Source organism: Capricornis sumatraensis, chromosome 3 (assembly GCF_032405125.1).
Source record: "Capricornis sumatraensis isolate serow.1 chromosome 3, serow.2, whole genome shotgun sequence".
Classification (NCBI taxonomy): domain Eukaryota; kingdom Metazoa; phylum Chordata; class Mammalia; order Artiodactyla; family Bovidae; genus Capricornis; species Capricornis sumatraensis.
Window position 1 is genome coordinate 104,650,654 of NC_091071.1, and position 23,031 is coordinate 104,673,684.

At 37.9% G+C, this 23,031-nt stretch overlaps 1 protein-coding gene across 1 annotated transcript in view; it reads right to left on the reverse strand.

Moving 5' to 3' along the window:
- The window catches only part of THSD7B (thrombospondin type 1 domain containing 7B), a 910,123-nt gene that overhangs the window by 694,083 nt on the left and 193,009 nt on the right, over positions 1-23,031 (reverse strand). Inside the window, exon 2 of the mRNA XM_068968986.1 lies at positions 2,581-3,391. Coding sequence (XP_068825087.1) covers positions 2,581-3,391 — 811 coding nt within the window. The remainder of the gene's footprint in view (positions 1-2,580; positions 3,392-23,031) is intronic.

Here is a 23,031-nt window from a genome sequence, read left to right on the forward strand (position 1 = left end):
AACACAATAATTAAATATAAATAAATTCAGAGGACTGACACTATTCAACTTGAAGACTTACTATAAAGATTAAGCATTTAAGACAGTGTGCTATTGGCAAAGAATAGATAAATACAAGAATGGAATAATGATATAAGGCCCAGAAACAGATCCACACAAATACAGTCAACTGATCTTGAACAAAGAAAGAATGGCAGTTCAATGAAGAAGTCAGTCTTTTTAACAAATGGTGCTAGAACAACTGAATATCCATATGTAGAAAAATCCAGATACAGAACACAAGACTTTCATAAAAAACTGACTCAAAATGGACCATAGATCTAAATGTAAAATGCAGAACTGTAACACTCCTGGAAGATAACATAGAAGAAAATCTAGTTGACCTTGGGTTTGGTAATGTTTTCTCAGATATAATGCCAAAGAACAACCCATGGAAGAAATATTGATAAATTGGAATTCATTAAGATAAAAAATAACTTCTCTGTGAAAGACACTGTTAAGAGAATGAAAAGACAGATCAAAAACTAGAAGAAACTACTTTCAAAATATAATTGCTGAAACTTGGAGGTGATAGTAAAATGATCGCTGGTTGCCAAGGATTTAGGGAGAGGAAGGGTAGAATTAGTAGAGACACTAGAGAAGATTCTTAGAGTAGTGAAACTATTGTGTATTAATATAGTACTGTTGTATACACGCCATTATACACTTGTCCAGGTTCACAGAATGTACAGCACAAACAGTGAACTCTAATGTAAACTATGAGTTTCAGTAATGTATCAGTATTGGTTCATCTGTTGTATCAAATGTACTAAACAACCTACACTAACGCAAGGTGTGTGTATGAAACGGTATATGTGTGGAGAGGGAGTGATGAGGAGATACATGGGAGCTCTAGATTTGCTGTTCAATTTTTCTGTAAACCCAAAATCACTCTAAAAAAAATAAAATCTATTAATTTAAACAGAAATTAATTAAAAAACAGAAAAAAGCCAACATTTTTTAGTTAAAAAAAAGCCAACTATAGGCTGAAAACATTCTATGTAATATTCCAATAGAGAATATTAACAATGTTTGTACAGATCCCACATACATACTGAGACAATAATCACCCCAATCATCTGCTTAATCTTTTGTTTCACAGAGGCAGGCAATAAAAGGCAGAAAATCACTCCTCAATGGACTTGCCAAGTTATATGGCATAAATCAGAATGAAGCATCAAAGACAAAATATTCACATTTGTAAAGCAGAATGGGGGAAAAAAATGAAAAAAAAAAAAAATCATCGAGTTACTTTGTTCTGAAATAGCAGAGATAGTCCTTTGAGCCAGCTGTGGATCCTAAGAAAACAGCAACTGATGATAATGATTAATTCCTTCCATGAGTGTTTCATTGTTTGATAATTCCAACTATTGAAAGCCATCTTAATTTGGAAGAAATTTAGCAATACACCATGATAACACTTAAGAACTTCTGAGGGAAAAGTAAACAGATACTACTTTAAATATACTTTTATGGTTTATGTCATGACATTATAACACAGTGTAAAGTAAAACAATTACAAATAATTTTGCAGCCTAAACTATTGCTTTTAAAAGTTTTAGTCCATTCTCTCTAAAATCTGTCTTTCTAATTATTACTGTGCGAGATAATGTTTCTATCAAATCAATGCCAAAGAAAACATTCTTGGATTAACTTATTGGTATTATTATTACTATTAAACATCTACAACCCAGAAATAAAAGAATCTGCTTAATCCTCAAAATAAAGTAAACAAATAAAAATCAGTTTAAATGAAAAAATTTATATAGCTTATATCTTAAATTTGAGAATTAAATTTTGTCATTATAATATATCACTTAGTATTTTTATTACTGTAGTAACAAAAAAAACAATTTTTTTACAGAAAGAATGAGTCTTTAAATTCAATAGTGCTTTACAATTTTAAAAATTTTACACATATGATTTCATGTAATCCCATAATAACCCTTTTTCCCCCTAATACTATATTACCCTAGCCTTTTCCCTTTCCCTACTGGTAACCTCATTAGTTTGTCTTCCAAATATGAATCTGCTTCTTTTTTGTTTTATTCCCTAGTTTGTTGTATTTTTTAAGGTTCCACATATAATTGATATCATACCGTATCTGTCTTTCTCTGACTTATCTCACTTAGCATATTGGCCTCTGAGACCATCCATGTTGCTACAAATGCCAGAATTTCATTCGTTTTTATGGCTGAGCTGTACTCTACTGTCACACCTTCTTTATCCATTCATCTCTTGATGAGCACTTAGGGTACAAGATCTATGTTTTTAGCAACTGATATGATGATAAAATGTGAAAATGGATGACTTGTCCTATACAGTCGCACTATTAATTACTCTGGAGTTCAGTGTACTTCTGGTCTAGACTCAAAATTTTTTATACTTGACACTGAAAGCTTTTCTAGAGCAACTTAAAAACTCAAATACCAAACCTGATTACAATTTTCCCACTGTAGAAAACCATGAAGAAATTTTTTTATAAAATTACACTGTAAAATATTTAGGTGAATCACGATATAAACACCAAAGACTTCCTACCTTAACACAGCATTTCTTCCATCACTCCTTGTACACCAAACCTGGCGGGTTTGAAAACCTATCTCTATGTCCCAGGACTTGGAATGGTGATGCGCCTTGTAACTGTGATGTCTAAAAGGGACCAACTCCTTCGACTCAGAGCCAAAATCCAGAACGGTTCTTCCACTTAGGTTAAGTTCTTTGAGATGAGGCAGTCTACATTTACTCCACGGTCCAACTTTAAGGCTAAACGTATATTCCTCTGCCCCAAGAGGACAAGAAATGGGGGCATCACAGGCTCTTGACTCAGTCAAGTTAGGACACTGTGACCCTCCATAGAGAGGGAGGGCGATAGCTGAGCGAGTTCTGTGCTGTAACTGCTTCCCACACCCATTGCTACACGTAGACCACGGCGAGAACTCAGACACCACACAATCCCGTGGGCAAGGGATGAGGCACGCTTGTTCCGTGGGGGGCTGAGGGGCAAAGTGTTCACATATCTCATTCACAACCATGGTTCTGTTCAGCTTCTGAACACAGTGCACCGTCCGATGCTGCAACCCGTGCTGGGCGGTCACGCACGCTGCCACCCGAGGCCTGGCTGGGCCCAGGTCAGGAGGAGCGAGTACACAGTGGTGCCAGTCGGAAACCTCCCACTGGAAGAGGTCTCTGTGCCAGTCACAGACTCGGAAGCAGCTCCTTTCCTTCGGAGGCCTGTTGTGCTCATCACAGTTAGACAGGTGGCTCGTCCACCCCTCAGAGTGGAAACACCACAGGGCACGACTCTGGCGTCCGCCTGGCCCACAATTTCCTGTACACCTTCCCCAGGGGCCTGCAGGCAGAAAAGACAAAGGGGTCGATTACTCCAAGATCCCAGGCCACCATCTGCACAAAAACAGGTCAATCTGTATACCTTGAGACACAAGCAGTGTGAAATTGTGAAATATGGCACAAAAATATAACTTAGTGGTTAAGAAAGTGGATTCTACATCAGTTGGCCCTTCTTGAAATCTTCAATTCATCTCTTAGTAGCAATCTCAACTTGGATGAATTACCTCAACTTTCCAAGCCTTAGTTTCCCACCTACAGGAACAGATAATTAAAGTGCTGACTTGTAGAGTTTTTCTGAGGATCAGTAATAAAATGTGATTCCAAGTAAAAATACACATGTAATAAATGATTGGTATCATTATAATTATTATGTTTCAAAGCCTATATATCTAACTCAATATTAATACTTTCAAGTTAGGCAGAGTTTCATCTAAAAGAAAAGCCCCAAATCCAGGATTTTAATAAACTAGGATTTTTCATGTTTCCAATTCTTCGGCTCACAACCTAAGTATAAGCTCAGAAGAAAAAGACATTTAAAAAAATAACTTGAAAAAGCATCCTAAATATATATTCGCTTTCTAAATATTGTCCTCAGTTTTGGCTTTTACTTACAGAATGAAAAAAAAAAATCTGATACAGAGGTAAAAGTGAAGTTAATAAAAGCAGGAGCACTGAACTATCTGTGGAAATTCTGCCCCTACAATCCCTGAAATATACTGTCTGGGTAAAGCTTCCAAGGGCATCCCTGGTGGCTCAGTAGTAAAGAATCCTCCAGTGCAGGAGGTGTAGGTTTGATCCCTGGGTCAAGAAGATCCTCTGGAAGAGGAAGCATGGCAACATACTCCAGTATTCTGGCCTGGAAAATTCCAAGGACAGGGAAGTCTGGCAGACTACAGTCTATGAGGTCACAGAATCAGACATGATCTAGCAACTAAACAACAATAACTTCCAACATTAGCTTGTAATATGCCAAATCTTTTAATTAATGAATTAGTTTTATGAGAAAGTTTCAAGAAATGGACAGATAAAAGAGCTACCCATTGACTTTTCTCACTTTTCTTTTTGCATCCTAAATATAAACACACTAGCTGGCCTCATCCATTAGGCTGATCATCGATCTTTCCGCAAAGACAGCAAGTAATCACATTTTGTGTCAATGGGAAAAAAAAAATAGTTTCCTCCTTTTCTCTTTACCTAAATATTTAATAAGAGCCTGAAAAAAGACGTTTATCACTGTTATGTTTGCCCCTTTACTAGGTTTGGAATCACCACAGAGGCAACTCAAACCCTGAGAAATCATCTAATTTCCACAAGCAAGAGAAAGAAAGTGAAGTCTTTCTCTCTTTCCTCAAATCTGATCAGACTCCAACATGTCACTTAATTAGTCCCTGGGAATGTATTTTCAAGCATATCCAGTACATTTCTAGAAGCAGTAAATGTGTATAGTAATATGCATTTAGGAAGAGACATGTCCCTCCCCAGAGAAACAGTATTTGCATTTGCTTCACTAAGGATCTCTCACTGTGGCAGGGCAATACTTTTGAGGTTGTAATGTACCCAGTCCACCAGTTCTTTCCCCGAGCCCTGCGTGTGCAGACCTGCTATTCTAGGCAATACCATGTTGATAATTCCAGTGCTGATGATTTCTGTCACTTTGTGAAAGAGAATAAAATGTACTCTCATCTTCTCACCATTCGCATGTGGTGCCCCATTTCTTGTTGAAACAGAGTTTTACTGAATGAAGTCAGCCTACAGTCACCAAAAAGCCCTTTGGTTTCCCACACTCTTTCCTGGGTGAGCCATCCCAGGACTGTCTCCTCAGGCACAGTCAGTGTGCATGGGAAGTGCAGCGTTCAGCACAGCTTGACTAATCAATCATCTTTAATTCTGATAATTTCCTCCTGAATCACCCACAGTTTAGTATTCTGTACACTGAGATGCTCACTGTGACATGATGGTCATTTGCAGGCTCCAGCTGTCTAGATGTTCTAGAACAGATTCAGGTTCAATATGCCACTCCCTGCCCAGCATCCCAGACCATGCATGTGAACATTTACTATTACTAAAAACACAAAATACAAAACCCAAATCCATGGTTACTATTTCAAAAAATATATGATCGTAGGAAACTTTTTAAATCTTTAGATTTTAATTGCTTAAAATTATTTACTAATTTTAATCAGTTAAAATTATATTTTAATTTTTGATCTATCCAGGAGTTTGGGATTAACATATACAGGCAAATTCTTTACTGCCTGAGCCACCAGGAAAGCCCAACATATACATACTAGTATATATAAAGTAGACAACGAATAAGGACCTATTGTATAGCACAGGGCACCGTACTCAATATTTTATAATAACAAACAAGGGAAAAGAATCTGAAAAAGCATGTATACACATATATATATATATATGTGTATATATAGTGTGTGTATATATATATAAAGAACATATATAAAACGTTTTATATATATAACTGACTATGTGACAGTTTATATATATATAGCTGATGATATATTCAGATTATATATACACATACTGCATTATGTGCCCAGTCACTCAGTCATGTCTGACTCTTTGTGACCCTATGCACTGTAGCCCACCAGGCTCCTCTATTCATGGGATTTCCCAGCAAGAATATTGGAGTGGATTGCCATTCCCTACTCCAAGGGACCTTCCTTATCCAGGGATCAAACCCAGGTCTCTTGTGTCTCCTGCATTGGCAGCCAGATTCTTTACCCTGGCACCACCTGGGAAGTCCATATATATAATATATTAGTATATATAATAATTATATATAATGTATATAACATGTATATAACTAAATCATTTTGCTGAACACCCAAAATTAACACAACATTGTAAATCAACTACACTTCAATTAAAAAAATAAAATCTGTTTTTAATGATCTAAAACAGTTATTAGTTAAAAAGAAAACAAAGCATTTTTTGCACAAACACTGGGTTTTAAAATGTAGGCTGTCAGTTTCTATTTGTTTAGGTGTCAAGTATACACAACTTTATACTTAGTATTTATTCCTGTATATTAAAGAATGTAAGACCAAACTAGCGGCGCCTCTTCTAACCAATCTTAAAAAGCTAACAGTAAATTTAATCAATCTAGAACTTCTTACAAAGTGATCCTTATTCTTAATTTTAAAATATTTGATTAACACATTTTCTTATTATTAACATTCTTTTTTCTTCTAAGTTTTTGCCCATTTTCAAAACTGTTAAGGTAGTTTTTTTATTATTTGAAATCATTAATATTTTAAACTATATAAATTAATATTCTTCCCTTAGCTTTCATTTCTCCATCTACATAGAATTTTGCCAAACAGCCATTTTTTTCTAGATCAATGAAGACAAAATATAACTATTAACAATTATCCTCCAATTAAAAACAAATAAATAAAAAGAAATAATTACTACCATTTGTTAAAGGCTAGTGGTGTTGCACTGTATTTGTTTTCTTGTTAAATATTCAGGAATTTTACCAGGTGGTCATTAAATCATTTATGATTTAAAATCAGCCATGGTGGGAGTATTTACATCACACTACAAATCAAGGCAAATGAAGGCTTTTTTTTTTTTTAAACAGCGAGCCAGTTGGTTTATCTTACATCACTGGTGACTTGATAAGTGTCTTCCTCCTTCTGTTCCTTATAACACTCCCATGAAGTGGGGCTACTTTGCTCATTTTATCAGTTGAGGGAAATGGAACTCACAGAAGTTACAATGCACACCCAAGTTACACAACTAGTGTGTGATAGACTAGAATGAAACTGCAGATCTGTGTGACCCCAAGCTTGGGCTCCTGCCCTACATTTGAAAAGACCCTTTTCTATGGTATGCACTGGTATGTGTGATCCTAAAATCACAAGGCAAATGCATTTCTTCACTTAGCTACAATCTCTCCAATTTGTTAATATTCCTTTGGATGTGAGTAGAACAAGTCATCAAGGTTGTGGCAGCACAGCATTTCCCCCTCTTGACCCTGGGAATTTAGGACAGCAGTTTTTGCATACTAAGACACATGCATGTTTATAAACTTTAGTCACTGCATTTAGGAAGGCATGGTCTAGGAAGAATAGTTTTTCCACATGTTAAAGCGAACTTTGCAGACAACTGAAAAGAATCTGAATAACAAGTAAATGTAACTTGAATTGGCTATGCTGGGAAAAATGAAAAACAAATTGTAAACAAGACATCTGAGATATGACAAGACCTCTGAGCAACTGGCCTATAACAATTTGCATTTTTCAGACATGGAGAGGAAAATGTGTCCCATGATTTATTCAGTTGTGTTTGGCTATGAACTTACACACAATAGTGAAAATCACACAGCCCTGAGGGATTTTGCCTTTTCAAAAAACATGTATATTGAAGTAAAATATGACCTGCAGTATGACAAATCTTAAATCCCTCGTCCAAGTGCAGAAATAGAAGAGCTGATTAAAATTTTGAGCAGTTGCATAAAGAAAAAGAATATCACTTTTAAATTTGACATATGTATAAAACATATGGTTATATTCAGAATATACATCTGAGATAAATAATCTAAACAAATAAGAAATCTATGTACAAACAATAATCATTTTATATTTCTTAATTGAAAATAAGCTTCAAGTAACACAAATAAAACAAAGTTTTCATTACCCTAGGAGATAGACCCTACAAGATATTGCTTTGATTTATGTCAAAGAGTGTTCTGACTATGTTTTCCAGAATTTTATAGCATGGTCATATGCTGCTGCTGCTGCTGCTAAGTCACGTCAGTAGTGTTCGACTCTGTGTGACCCCATAGATGGCAGCCCACCAGGCTCCCCCGTCCCTGGGATTCTCCAGGTAAGAACACTGGAATGGGTTGCCATTTCCTCTCCAATGCATGAAAGTGAAAAGTGAAAGTGAAGTCACTCAGTCATGTCTGACTCAGCAACCCCATGGACTGCAGCCTACCAGGCTCCTCCATCCATGGGATTTTCCAGGCAAGAGTCCTGGAGTGGGTTGCCATTACCTTCTCCAATCTGGTCATATAATTAGGGCTTTAATCCATTTTCAGTTTGGAGGTTCCTTAAAAAACTAAAAATAGAGCTACCATATTGTTGGGAGCCACGTTAGACATCACTGACAAAATGGAGGCATGGCCCCAACCTCCTCTCCTCATCTTGCAGGCACGGCCCTGGGATGAAGGAGTTAGGCCTTGTGATTCTGACTTGTTCTTTCCTTTCTTCAGTTGAGTTGGCTGGAAAGAATGTTAAGGTGCTTGAGAGAAGCATGAGAAAGCACAAAGCCTTCTACAGTTCTGTGCCCAGAAAATAATCTATAAAGTAAGCATTGACATTTGTTCAAGGATCTTTATAAAGAATGTTCCAGGATGAGCATGTAAGCCACAGCTCAAGGCCATGGGAAGGATTGTTATCTGAGACCTGTTTGTGAGGGGAATGTTTATGGCAAAAGAAGTTTGCTGAGTTTAGGGTTTAGGAATAATTAAAAATAGCTAGAAGCCTTTTTAGGAGATAGTGATCTTAAGATGCTAGGGGCAAACAGGATTTAGAAAGATAAGAAATAAACTGAGGAATGTGGCATGAGTTACAATATAATCACAAGTTAAGGATAGGACACATAAGAGAAAGTAAATAATAGAGAGTAAAGCAGATTCTGAGAGAATCGCTGAAGCAGGAACTCTGTTTGAAGGACAACAGTGATTTCTGGAGACAGTAAATCTGGGTGGGAAAAACTGAAAATGTCAAACCTAATGCTTTTTTCCAAGTATAAAAGAAAACCTGAAGCTGGAAATAAACATGCAGTTCCATACTATGAGTCAGAGGCTACATCATCGTCCACCGACACTCTTCACCCTTTCAGGCTGATTCCCTGGCTGCCGGAGCTGGACTCTGGCACCATATGATCCAGAAATCCCATTCCTGGGAATATATATATAGAAATCCATACTTCAAATATATATATGCACCCCAAAGTTCATTGCAGCACTATTTACAACAGCCAAGACATGGAAAAAAACCTAAATGTCCATCAACAGATGAAAGGATAAACAAGTGTGGTACATACATATAATGGAATATTACTTACCCATAGAAAATGATGAAATAATACCATTTGTGGCAAAATGAATGGACCTATAGATTATCATACTAAGTGAAGTCAGACAAAGAAAGACAAACATCAATTATATGTAGAATCTAAAAATGATACAAATGAACTTATTCGCAAAACAGAAACAGACTCATGGAATTAGAGAACAAATTTGTGGTTACCAAAGGGGAAAGGGAGGTAGAAGAAAGGATAAATTAGGAGGTTGGAATTAACATATACCCACAACAATGTGTAAAAAAAAAAGATAATCAACAAGGACCCAGTGCCAAGCACATAGAATGCTGTTCAATACTATGTAATAAACTATATGGGAAAAGAATCTGAAAAAAAGAATATGAAGATATGCAGATGACACCACCCTTATGGCAGAAAGTGGAAAAAAAAAAAGAAAAACTAAAGATCCTCTTGATAAAAGTGAAAGAGGACAGTAAAAACGTTGGTTTAAAACTGAACATTCAGAAAGCTAAGATCATGGCCTCTGGTCCCATCACTTCAGGCAAATAGATGGGGAAACAATGGAAACAGTGACAGACTTTTTTGGGAGCTCCAAAATCACTGCAGATGGTGACTATAGCCATGAAATTGAAAGATGCTTGCTCCTTGGAATAAAAGCTATGGCAAACCTAGACAGCATATTAAAAAGCAGAGACATTACTTTGCCAACAAAGGTCCCTCTAGTCAAATCTATGGTTTTTCCAGTAGTCATGTATGGGTGTGAGAGTTGGACTATAAAGAAAGCTGCTGCTGCTGCTGCTGCTAAGTCGCTTCAATTGTGTTTGACTCTGTGCGACCCCATTGATGGCAGCCCACCAGGCTCCCCCATCCCTGGGATTCTCCAGGCAAGAACACTGGAGTGGGTTGCCATTTCCTTCTCCAATGCATGAAAGTGAAAAGTGAAAGTGAAGTCACTCAGTCGTGTCCGACTCTGAGCGACCCCATGGACTGCAGCCTACCAGCAGCAAAGAATTGATGCTTTTGAACTGTGGTGTTTGAGAAGACTCTTGAGAGTCCCTTGGACCACAAGGAGATCCAACAAATCCATCCTAAAGGAAACCAGTCCTGAATATTCATTGGAAGGACTGATGCTAAAGCTGAAACTCCAGTACTTTGGCCACCCAATGTGAAGAATGGACTCATTTGAAAAGATCCTAATTCTGGGGAAGATTGAAGGCAGGAGGAGAAGGGGATGACAGAGGATGAGATGGCTGGATGGTATCACCAACTCAATGGACATGAATTTGAGTAAGCTCAGGGAGCTGGTGATTGACAGGGAAGCCTGGCCTGCTGCAGTCCATGGGGGTCACAAAGAGCTGGATATGACTGAGTGATTGAAATGAATTGAAACTGAATCACTTTGTTATACAGCAGAAAGTAACACAACATTGCAAATCAATTTTATGTCAATATAAAATAAAAATTTAAAACAAAAAGAAACAAAATTGAGAACAATTAAAGGTTTAAAAGTTTAATTGCATACATAATTACATATATAAGTTTTAAACTAAAACTTGAAAACATTCCAATGGTGTAATAGGAATAGTAATTTTCTACTTGTTTACCTGCACTAAGATTATGTAAAATCACTTTCCACCTGTGACTCATTACCCTTTCTATGAAATAAACACAGCTACTCTGCAATAAACTGTGAAGAATTTCAAGTCACATCAGTTCTAATTAACATGCTAACATTTTTGTATAGAAGTGAATTTTTTGGACACAGGGTAGCATCGATGAAATCTCAAGTTACATTCACCTTTAAAACTCTATGATTCCTCTTTTTTTGTCTGGGTTTTTTAAGAAAGTGCAAATCTGTGAATGTTCTAATGTAATATTCCTCTAAAAGTAGAAAAGTGCTGGCAAATTGTATTCTCTTAATTAAGTTATCCTTAAGTGGATTAGTTTTGATGAACGCATCACCCAATCTAAATCATCATAATTAAGGCAGCCCAGAGGATGCCTGAATTTTAGGTGTGGTATTAAGAAGCCTGCAACCAAGGGGAAAAAAAGCACTCCAGAGAACAGGGAATAAACATACTCCCAGGAGCGCTCACACTGTTCTCACCACTATTTGAAGTAACAAACTTGATTTAATACCATTCACACAATAGGAAGAGATGTTTGTTTTATTATTCACTTTCTTTCAACCACAGCTTTTATTATCCCGACACTGCTTTATATTTAACTCGACCAAGAACACTGAGGCATGACATGGATGACACGGCTGAGCTTTACTGATCTAAACAAATTATTGGTGGATAATTACTGAACCAAAGCACTCAGAAACCTGAGCATTACACAATGTGACATAAAACAGCATTGATCCACTTGTAAGATGTCTCATCTACAAGAAATTGCTTGGAATTTCTGTCATAACTTTCACATCTCAAAAAGCTTTCACATTGATCATGGAGAAATTAAAGTAATATCTCCATTACACAGTGGACAATTATCTAGGAAATCACACTTTCTAAAATACATCAAAGAACCCAAGGGATGAGAAAAAGTGGCCAGTGAACATTTATTCACTGAAACAACCATTATTCATTATCTGCTATTTGACAAGTAGTGTATTAGACTCTGGGAATATAAAAATGAATGAGACATTAAATACATCTCATAATAACTGTGCACTAAATATAATGCCTACATGCTTATGAAAGGACATCAGGCCCCTCAGGGTTGTCTACACTTAGCTTGTACACAGCATTAACAATCTTAATTTGATTTCCCAGAGTTTATTAAATTGAAAGCAGAAGCCTAGAAGTTGAGAGGTACCACTGAAGGCAGGTACAGTGATGAAAGTCAGAAGAGATGATAGTTCCTGAGTCTAAATTTCAAAATACATTATGATAATTCATAATTTCTACTAGCAGGGGATGTATAAAGTCACCCAACACTTTCTAATCTTTCAAAGCAAACCAGCTTATTAGATATATCCATTTGTGAGTTATGCCTCTGATAGCAACAGGCACACAACAAAGAAAATGGAGAGACAGAAAAAAAAAATTAATGGGAAGGAATTTAAACCCTAATGCATTTCATTTATTTTATGGATTTATTAGATTTTTTCTCAATAGAGTATAGTTGATTTACAATGTTGTGTTAGTTTCAAGTGGGCTTCCCAGGTGGTGCTACTAGTAAGGAACCTGCCTGCCAATGCAGGAGACCTAAGAGACATGGGTTCAACCCCTGGACAAGGAAGATCCCTGGAGGGCACCAAGGACAGAGGAGCCTGGTAGGCTCAGAGTCCATAGGGTTGCAAAGAGTTGGACACAACTGAAGCGACTTGCCATGTTGCACAGCACATTAGTTTCAGATATACAGAAAAGTGAATCAGCTATACAAATACATACACCCACTCTTTTCTAGATTATTTTCCCATATAGGCCATTACAGAGTATTGAGTCGAGTTCCCTGTGCTATAGAGTAGATCCTTACTAGCTATCTGTTTTATATACAGTATTGTGTATATGTCAATTCCAATCTTCCAATTTATTCTTCCCCATCTTAACACCTGGTAGCCATAAATTTGCATTCTATATATGTAACTCTGTTTCTGTTTTATACAATAGATATGTTCACTTGTACCCTTCTTTTAGATTCCACATATAAGCAATATCAAATGATACTTGTCTTTCTCTCACTTAATTCACTCCACATAACAATCTCTAGGTCTATCCACATTGCTAAAAATGGCATTATTTCATTCTTTTTTTATGGCTTAACAATATTCCACTGTATATATGTAACACATGTTCTTTATCCATGTCTCTGTTGTAAAAAACACAATGACACAGAGGTTAAATATGTTACTAAATGACCAGTGGATCACTGGAGAAATCAAAGAAAATATAAAAAAATACCTAGAGACAAATGACAATGAAAATACAATGACCCAAAAACAATTGACGTAGCAAAAGCAATTCAAAGAGGGAAATTTATAGCAATACAATTTAGCTCAAGAAACAAGAAAAATCTCAAATAAACAACCCAACCTTACACCTAAAGCAACTAGAGAAAGAAGAACCAACAAAACCCAAAGTTAGTAGAAGGAAATAAACCATAAAGATTAGAGCAGAAATAAAAGAAATAGAGACAAAAAAACAACAGCAAAGATCAATGAAACTAAAAACTGGTTCTTTGAGAATATAAACAAAGCTTTAACCATACTCATTAAGAAAAAAAGGAAGAGGACTCAGGTCAATAAAATTCGAAAGGAAAAAGGAGAAGTTACAATGGACATCACAGAAGTATCAAGGATCATAACACACTACTACAAGCAACTATGTACCAATAAAATGGACAGCCTAGAAGAAATGGACAAATTCATGCAAAGGCACAACCTTCCAAGGCTGAACCATAAGGAAATAGATGATATGAACAGAGAAATCACAAGTACTGAAATTGAAATTGTGATTAAAAATCTCCCAACAAACAGAAGTCTAAGATCAGCTGACTTCACAAGAGAATTTATGAAGTATTTAGAGAAGAATTAACACCTACCCTTCTGAAACTCTTCCAAAATATTGTAGAAAAAGAAACACTCCCAAGCTCATTATACAAGGCCACCAATACCCTGATAAAAAACCATACAAAGATACTATACCACAAAAAAAGAAAATTATAGGCCAATGTCACTGATGAACATAGATGCAAAATTTCTTAACAAAATACTGAATCTAACAACACATTAAAAGGATCATCCATACACCATGATCAACTGAGATTCATTCAAGGGATACAAGGAGTCTAAAATATCCACGAATCAATCAATGTGATACTCCACATCAACAAACTGAAGAATAAAAACTGTATGATCCATCGAAAAATGTCCACTGACAGATAAATGAATACAGAAATTGTGGTACATATACACAGTGGAATATTACTCAGCTATTTAAAAGAACACATTTGAGTCAGTCCTAATGAGGTGTATGAACCTAGAGCCTATTATACAGAGTTAAGACAGAAAGAGACAAATATTGCATATTAACACATGCATATGGAATCTAGAATGGTAGTACTGATGAATCTGTTTGCAGGGCAGCAACGGAGACACAGACATAAAGAGCAGACTTGTGGACACAGTCGGGGAAGGAGAGGGTGGGATGAATTGAGAGAATAGTGTGGAAACATAAATTACTATATAGAAAATAGACACTATGTGGGAACTTGCAGTGTGACACAGGGAGCTCAACCCAGTGCTCTGTGACAACCCCAGAGTAGGATGGGGTAGAATCGGGAGGAAGATGGGAGGGGTTACAGGAGGGAGGGGACATATATACACCTGTGATTCACGTTTATGTATGGCAGAAACCAAGACAATATTGTAAACCAATTATCCTGCAATAAAAAAGATAAACAAAAGAGACAGAAAAATTTACTTAAAAAAAAATGATGTTCTCAATAGATGTAGAAAAAGCTTCTGACAAAATTCAACTCCCATTTTTGATAAAAACTCTCCAGAAAGTAGGCAAAGAAGGAACCTACTCCAATTTAATAAAGGACATGTATGACAAACCCATAATAAATATCATTTTTTATTGTGAAAGACTGAAAGCATTTCCTCTCAGATCAAGAATAAGACAGGATGTCCACTCTGGCCACTATTATTCAACATAGTTTTGAAAGTCCTAGCCATGACAATCAAAGAAGAAAAAGAAATATAAAAGAATCCAAATTGGAAAAGAAAAACTATAACCATTTGCACATGACATAATACTATACATGGAAAACCCTGCAGATGTCAACAGAAAACTACTAGAACTCATCAATGAATTTGGTAAAGTTGCAGGATATAAAGTTAATGCACAAAAATATCTTGCATTCCTATACACTAACAATAAAGGATCAGAAAGAGAAATCAGGGGAACATACCCATTTACCATCACATCAAAAAGCATAATCAAGAGTGCCGGGAGAAATATCAGTAACCTTTATGGCACCTATGGCAGAAAGTGAAGAAGAACTAAAGAGCCTCTTGATGAAAGTGAAAGAGGACAGTGAAAAAGTTGGCTTAAAGCTCAACATTCAGAAAATGAAGATCATGGCATCTGGTCCCATCACTTCATGGCAAATAGATGGGGAAAATATGTAAACAGTGACAGACTCTTTTCTTGGGCTCCAAAATCACTGCAGATGGTGACTGCAGCCATGAAGTTAAAAGACACTTCCTCCTTGGAAGAAAAGCCATGACCAACCTAGACAGCGTATTAAAAAGCAGAGACATTACTTTGCTGACAAAAGTCCCTCTAGTCAAAGCTATGGTTTTTCCAGTAGTCATGTACGGATGTGAAAATTAGACTATAAAGAAAGCTGAGTGCTGAAAAATTGATGCTTTTGAACTATGGTGTTGGAGAAGACTCTTGAGAGTCCCTTGGACTCCAAGGAGCTCCAACCAGTTCATCCTAAAGAAAATCAGTCCTGAATATTCATTGGAAGGACTGATGCTGAAGCTGAAATTCCAATATTGTGGCCACCTGATGAAAAGAACTGACTCATTGGAAAAGGAGCTGATGCTGGGAATGATTGAAAGTGGGAGGAGAAGGGGACAACAGAGCTTGAGATGGTTGGATGATATCACTGACTCAATGGAGATGAGTTTGAGCAAACTCTGGGAGTTGGTGATAGACAGGGAAGCCTGGTGTCCTGCAGTCACAAAGAGTCAGGCAAGACTGAGTGACTGAACTGAACTGAAAAAGCATAAAATAGCATTAAAAAAATTCCATTGTACTTTTCATAGCAATCAAAAAACCCCCATTAATATTAAAACTATTTTCAAAATATATGTTTAGGACCTTGAAAAATAAGTTTAGAAAAATTTAACAGAAACAGTTGAGAGATATTAAACATTATTTTCATAAGTATAAAGATATACTTTTGAATATTTTTCATGATTTCAAATTCCAGACCACCACAGAGTATCTGGACTGCATATATACACTTCCAGTAAGCATATACATTGCTACTAACATCCCAAGTTCTTTTTGCATGATTGTGTTCTATTTGACATCTAACAGCACGTTCTAAGTCCAGTTCATCGTTATGGACAGATGCCTTTGTCACTTATCATTTATGATTATAAACTATTAGTTGCCAGTAGCCAGATCATCCATTAAAAGAAGCTTGACAGCAGAGCAGATTAGACATCTATCTGAATGGCTAATCAGTTCATGCAAACACCACAGAGACAGAAAACTACCTTTTAAAAACTATTTATCAATATTTCTGTTTCTAAAAATTCTGAAGACTAAAAGGACATCTCAAACCTCATATACTTCATTGCATCCTAACATAAAGTGGGTCTTTTCAGATCACTCAAATCTACAGCTTGCAAACCACCAAGATTGTGGGAGTGGAAAGGAAATCTTATAGCCCAGTTTTTGGAGCAGGGAGTGAAGTCCAAACAAATTCCATGATTTGCTCAAGGTCACACAGTCATTTGGAGCAGAAATGGAATGGATGATGGCCTTCCAGAAGCCCAATCCAGTGATCTTTACAGTATATCACTCTGGTTTCTATTATAACACTCTACAACTTCAAGGGGGAAAAAAGGGCTCCATCAACAGTCCACCATCTAAGGTGGAAAGGGAGGAAAAACAGAACAAACAAATGGAAATTCCATAGAAACACAGTTTATGTAAGCACAAACTGACTGTGAATGGTAAGGAAATTTAATCTCCTAGATTATCAGCTAGGGACACACAGCTTTCCAGAGGCCCTTCAGAGTTGATTACATGAAATGGGATCCTTCCTGCCTCTGTGTGTGTGAGAACATGGACAAAGTTACTATTTGGATACATCCATCAAGGGTCAGGGGTTCAGCACACAAAGAAAGTCATAGGCACCAATAAGAAGTGATGTGTCTTTAGAATAAATATAGCATTAATACTAACAGCTGTCTTTTTTGAAACATTTACTATCTTCCCCATTTCATTACTGAGATTGGTGTACTTTTCTAGATGAGGTCATCAAAGCCTGAGGTCAAAGAGCTTTCTCAGGGTAAATGGCTCCGTTGTCCTGATACTGTACTCTATAGTTTTATCGACTCCAAATATTTTCCACTGTAACGGCAGTTTACCTATTTTTAGAAGCCATATATCTTGAGCAAATAAAGCCATGCAAAGCCCCTTAGGTAAAATATATTTAGGAGGAGGTCTATTCTGAGGGTAGCTGGTGTGAGGGGCTCGGGGTCCTGTTCTTCCTCTCCTGCCTACACCCCTCAGCCTTGCCAGAGTCCCAGCTCAATGGCCCAGCTCCCTGATGGCCCTGGAACTCTGGGGCTTTGATACCTGTCAAGGGATATTGATGGAATGTTCTCATCCCATATATATGCTCCACTCAACTTTGACTTTACTTGCAATAAACACTTCAGCTAAGCCCTCTCAATTCCCTGAAGAAACACACACACACACACACACACACACACACATCATTTATTCAGCTGTTTTGCATCAGTTCAGTGAGAAAGGCAATCAAGTGTAGGCCAGACATAGAGTAAAGCTGAACTCTGCCCAGTAATCTAAAAGACTTTCTCCCTTTCCTTCTTGATAACTAGGCAGTGATGACACTTCAGGAGGATCAGAGATGTGTTTGTTTTATACCACAAAGAAAGCAAAGTGGAGCAAGTGCTTGGGATGTTGAAATTTGTAGGCTGTGCCTCCACACAGAAAATAGCAACCAAGTTCCACAATGAATAATCAATATGTGTTGGGCTTCATGAGGAAGGCCTTGCCTATTGTTGTCTATCAGAGGCTCATGGAAAAGGCAGCAGTGATGGCATTATACATGTAAACTTTAAGAATACATAAGTCCTTTTTATGTCTGAGTAATATTCCACTGGATTTGTCACTGTTTAGTCACTAAGTCATGTCTGACTCTTTTGCGACCCCATAGACTGTAGCCCCTAAGCTTCTCTGTCCATCAGATTTCCTAGGCAAGAATACTAGAGTGAACTGCCATTTCCTTCTCCAGGGGATCATTCTAACCCAGGGACTGAACCCACATCTCTTGCACTGCAGGCAGATTCTTTACCACTGAATCACCAGGGAGGCTCCTGTGTTTCCTTAGCTTATGCTTCGAAGAACAAACATCCAGCATAATGCCCAATGGGATTCTTAAATGTTGGTTTTACAAAACCCAAACTGTAACACCCATTACTCTTTGCTGCAACTCTTTGGACTCTTTATTGCCAGGCTCCATGAAGCCCATGAAATCAGGGATGGAGTGTCCAATCTTCTCAGGATTGTTAGTTAAATGAAATACCTGTCTACAGAAATACTGTTGATCTTAGTCACGGCTCTAATCAGAATATCCTAATTGCTTCAGGCACATTACTGAACAAGATGCTATTATCATTTTTCTCTTAGAGGATTCAAATAAATAAGAATTATACATCAGATCTTATCATCCCAGTCTATGACTCACAACCCTAAAAAGTGACAGGGGATAGAATTATCATGGTGGTCACAGGCTTGTTACAATAACAGCACTGACATGGTAGCAGACCCTGTGGCTGACATTTAATAACAATCATGTTACTCAGTCCCCAAAGCAGCCTTGGAAAGTAGGCTAATTTAGAAAGGACTCCTAGATGCCCTAAGTTCCCTAGATATTTTCAGGAAACTTGACAGAAAGAGAAAAAAGAGAGCAAATATGGTCTTTTCAGTTTGTTGACACGATAATATTCTCAGACACCCAGGAAAACACCTAAGAAAAGAAGAGTCTGGAAGACTTGCTTTAAAACTGTTAACTTGGGACACTGCTCAGCCTGAGGAGGAAGCCCCAGACACAGAGGTAAAGCTGAGAAACCTGCCATGATACAGGTTTCCAGTGGAGCCACAAACATTCTATGGAAATACCTTCATGCTCACATCTTAGGGGGATTTGAGTGGCACCATTATTCGGAAGAGTGTTTAGGTCAAAGACCCAGTACCCACATTCCTATGGGGTTGACAGATGGAAGAACCATGGTTGAAAGGTATGTTTTGCTTACAGAATCACAGAGATTTATTAGATGGTGATCTGAAGATATTTTTGAAACCAAACATAGCACAATAAGCCTCCGACTTCTGTGTAGAAGTCTAGTCCATAAAGGTTCTGTTGGATGTTCCTGAGGAATGGGTCTCCTTCCCACGGCACATGCCTCCCGGCTCAAAAACAAAAGTTTATCCCTTATGTTTCTGCTACCTGGAACAAAATTGATAATAATAGAGTTCCTGATGTTAGTGAGAGAGAGAGAGAGAGACCTTGTATCTTCCTTCCCCAGAAAGAAAATGGCAGCTGTGGATGTCCAGGCAGATAAGGCCAGGGCCAGTGGGAACCTCTGAGAGATCCAGCACAGCGGAAGAGTTACACAAGGAACCAGCTATGACACAGAAGTTCTAGAGAGAGTTGATGGCTAGCCTATCAAGAATAAGGGCCATCTAAGTGGTGGCCTGTATGAACAGATGGTTGAGGAATAGGTAGACTTCCCAGAGGAAAGAGGAGGGACTCTGGTGGTTAAAGGGCTCAAAATAATCAAACTCATCTAAAGATGAATGAAAAAAGTGTATTTTTTGCATATCTAAATTTTCTGGGGGTGTTTCACTCATTTATTCTGAGGAAATCTTGCAAAAACTAGAAGTGTAATGCCATAAGAATGCATCCAGTCAGTAAGGCAGAAGCAGGAGGGTAGAAAGATAAAGGATGATGCCCACCAGGTCTGGTCGCTGGTGGAATCCAAACAGAGGAACCTCCCACTCCTTGCCATTACTCATTCTAAACCGAAAGTCACTCAGTTATGTCTGACTCTTTGTGACCCCATAGACTGTAGCTTGCCAGGCTCCTCTGCTCATGGAATTCTCCAGACAAGAATACTGGAGTGGGTAGCCATTCCCCTCTCGAGGGAATCTTCCAAACCCAGGGACTGAATCCAGATTTCCCACACTGCAGGCAGATTCTTGACCATCTGAGCCACTCATTCTAAGGCCAGTGCTTAATTCTAGGCAGAATGAGACTGAGGAACAAAATGAAAATCAATCACCAAAGAACAGATAAAACTGATTCATTTCTGAACTCAAGTAAAATCAGTACAAAGAACTTGAATATTTGGCTACCTAAATATTAAACAAGAAAATCTGGAATAGACATTGTCCCCCTTGAAAGAAGCGGAACCTCGAGAAAGGATCTCACCAAGGTGAAAGTCGCCATTGGCAGAACTGGCAGCCTAAGTCTTCAAGAGCGAGGGCGCATCAGACATTCTTATAAGTGGCCATGGATTGGCATGAGATGGAGACCCACCTGGGTTCATGATCTATTCAGTCTACATAGTGGTGCACCCAAGGTTCTTAGCTGAGATGGGTACTGAGTATCACCACCACATATAACAGTTAAGGGGAATCAGAGGAGTAACAGTAAATATAGCCCCAACCACCCATTAAGCTCAAGCCCTTTGACCAATAGCACACTGAGAAAATCCATCCTCATGATTATTTTCTAGCTAGGTGAGCACAGGGCAATGGCCTGAAGCCTGGGTCAATTCCTTTTAGCCCCTCAACCCACCCACTCATGCATGATGGGAATTTCCCAGAGTGCTTTGTGGGAATTAATTTACAGTGAAAGTGAACTGAAGAAGTGTCATTTGAGATATGGGGGTAATTTGCATTCACGTAGTGAAAATAATAATTATTATAAGGTATAGTCACTTAGGAAAGTGAAAGGAAAGGAAAGAAAGCTATGACAAACCTAGATAGATCAAAAGAGACATCCCTTTGCCAACAAAGGTCCATATAGTCAAAGCAATGGTTTCTCCAGTAGTCGTGTATGGAGGTGTGAGTTGGACCATTAAGAAGGCTGAGCACCAAAGAGTTCATGCTTTTGAATCATGGTGCTGGAGGAGACTCTTGAGAGTCCCCTGGACAGCAAGGAAATCAAATCAGTCAATCCTAAAGGAAAGCAACCCTGAAGGGAAGGACTGATGCTGAAGCTGAAGCTCCACTACTTTGGCCACCTGACTCAAAGGGGTGACTCACTGGAAAAGACCCTTATGCTGGCGGAAGATTAAAGACAAGAGTAGAAAGGGATGACAGAGGATGAGATGATTAGATAGCATAACCAACTCAGGAAACATGAATTTGAGCAAACTCCAGGAGATAGCAGAGTACAGTGGAGCCTGGCTTACTGCAGTCCATGGGGTCGCAAAAAAGCAGTCATGGCTTAGCAACTGAACAACAACTAATAATCACTAGTAGACTTAATACACAAGTGATCAAGGAAAAAAAAAACTTGCTGGATTTTAACCATTCCTGGGGACAAGGAAATACTGTTCTATCTCCCCATCTTTCCTGTATTATCAGATTCTCATCAGAGATGACATATCACCATTCAGGAATTCCTAAAATATTTTCAGAGGAACAAAGATATCCTATGAGATAAAAATCCAAAGAAGGGCTCTGTTATTAAATAAATTGGGGACAATGCAGAGTTAAACCAAATTTAAGGTTTTCTTCTTTGTAGGACTTCTCCAATGTATGTAAAAGCTTTTAATGTACATGGTGAATTTCCAAGAATTTATCCCTAGTGTGTACCACTCACAAGTACCTTTGCCTACTTCACTCTTTCCCTAGAGGCAGGAACAGAGAAAATATTTTGCATATGTGATGCTTTTCTCTTGTTAGCTGAGGTACTTGATCATATTTTATAGCCTTAATAAGTTGAGATAACATAAAAGAAAAACATTTTTATAATTTTAATTTCAGAGTCCGTATGTTAAGTTAAGGTTAAATAGCAACTTCCAAAGACTAGCACATACATTCCTCCCAGGATACAAACACACAAAACCACATAGCAAAGAATGCTTCAGAAGAAGTAAAAAATCTGCCACCTGTCCACAAAGGAGATGACATAAAGCACACAGCAGAGATAGCAGTTGTTAGGCAACAGCTAAGCACTTTCAAAGACCTAAAACACAAGATCAAAGCACATGGAATGTGACAAGGCTTAACGGCAGAAAGGCACTAGCCAATTCAGAATAGTCACTGAACACATCATTAATTTACAGCTCAATAAAAGGATTTAAAATGTAGTACACATCAAGGTTGAAATTTTCTGTGTCATTTCAGACAGTTTGTGCTATGCTGTGTTTTGGGCTTCACTGGGGCTCAGCCAGTAAAGAATCTGCCTGCAATGCGGGACATGCAGGTTCAGTCCCTGGGTCAGGAAGATCCCATGGAGAAGGAAATGGCAGCCCACTCAATATTCTTGCATAGGAAATCCCAAGAACAGAGGAGCCTAGCAGGAGGATTGTGCAAAGAGTCCATGGGGTTGCAAAGAAATGGACAGGACTGAGTGACTAAACAACCAAGCGCCACCATGTTGGGTTTTACTTGCGGATATGACAAGGTGTACTTTACGGGCAACATATTAGTGAATTGCAACAATGTAATCATTGATTCCAAGTTTGGAATACAGCTTATTGGCTGTATGCCATGCAGGGACCATTACATGAATCTGATATTCTACAATAATACACAATAAACAGGA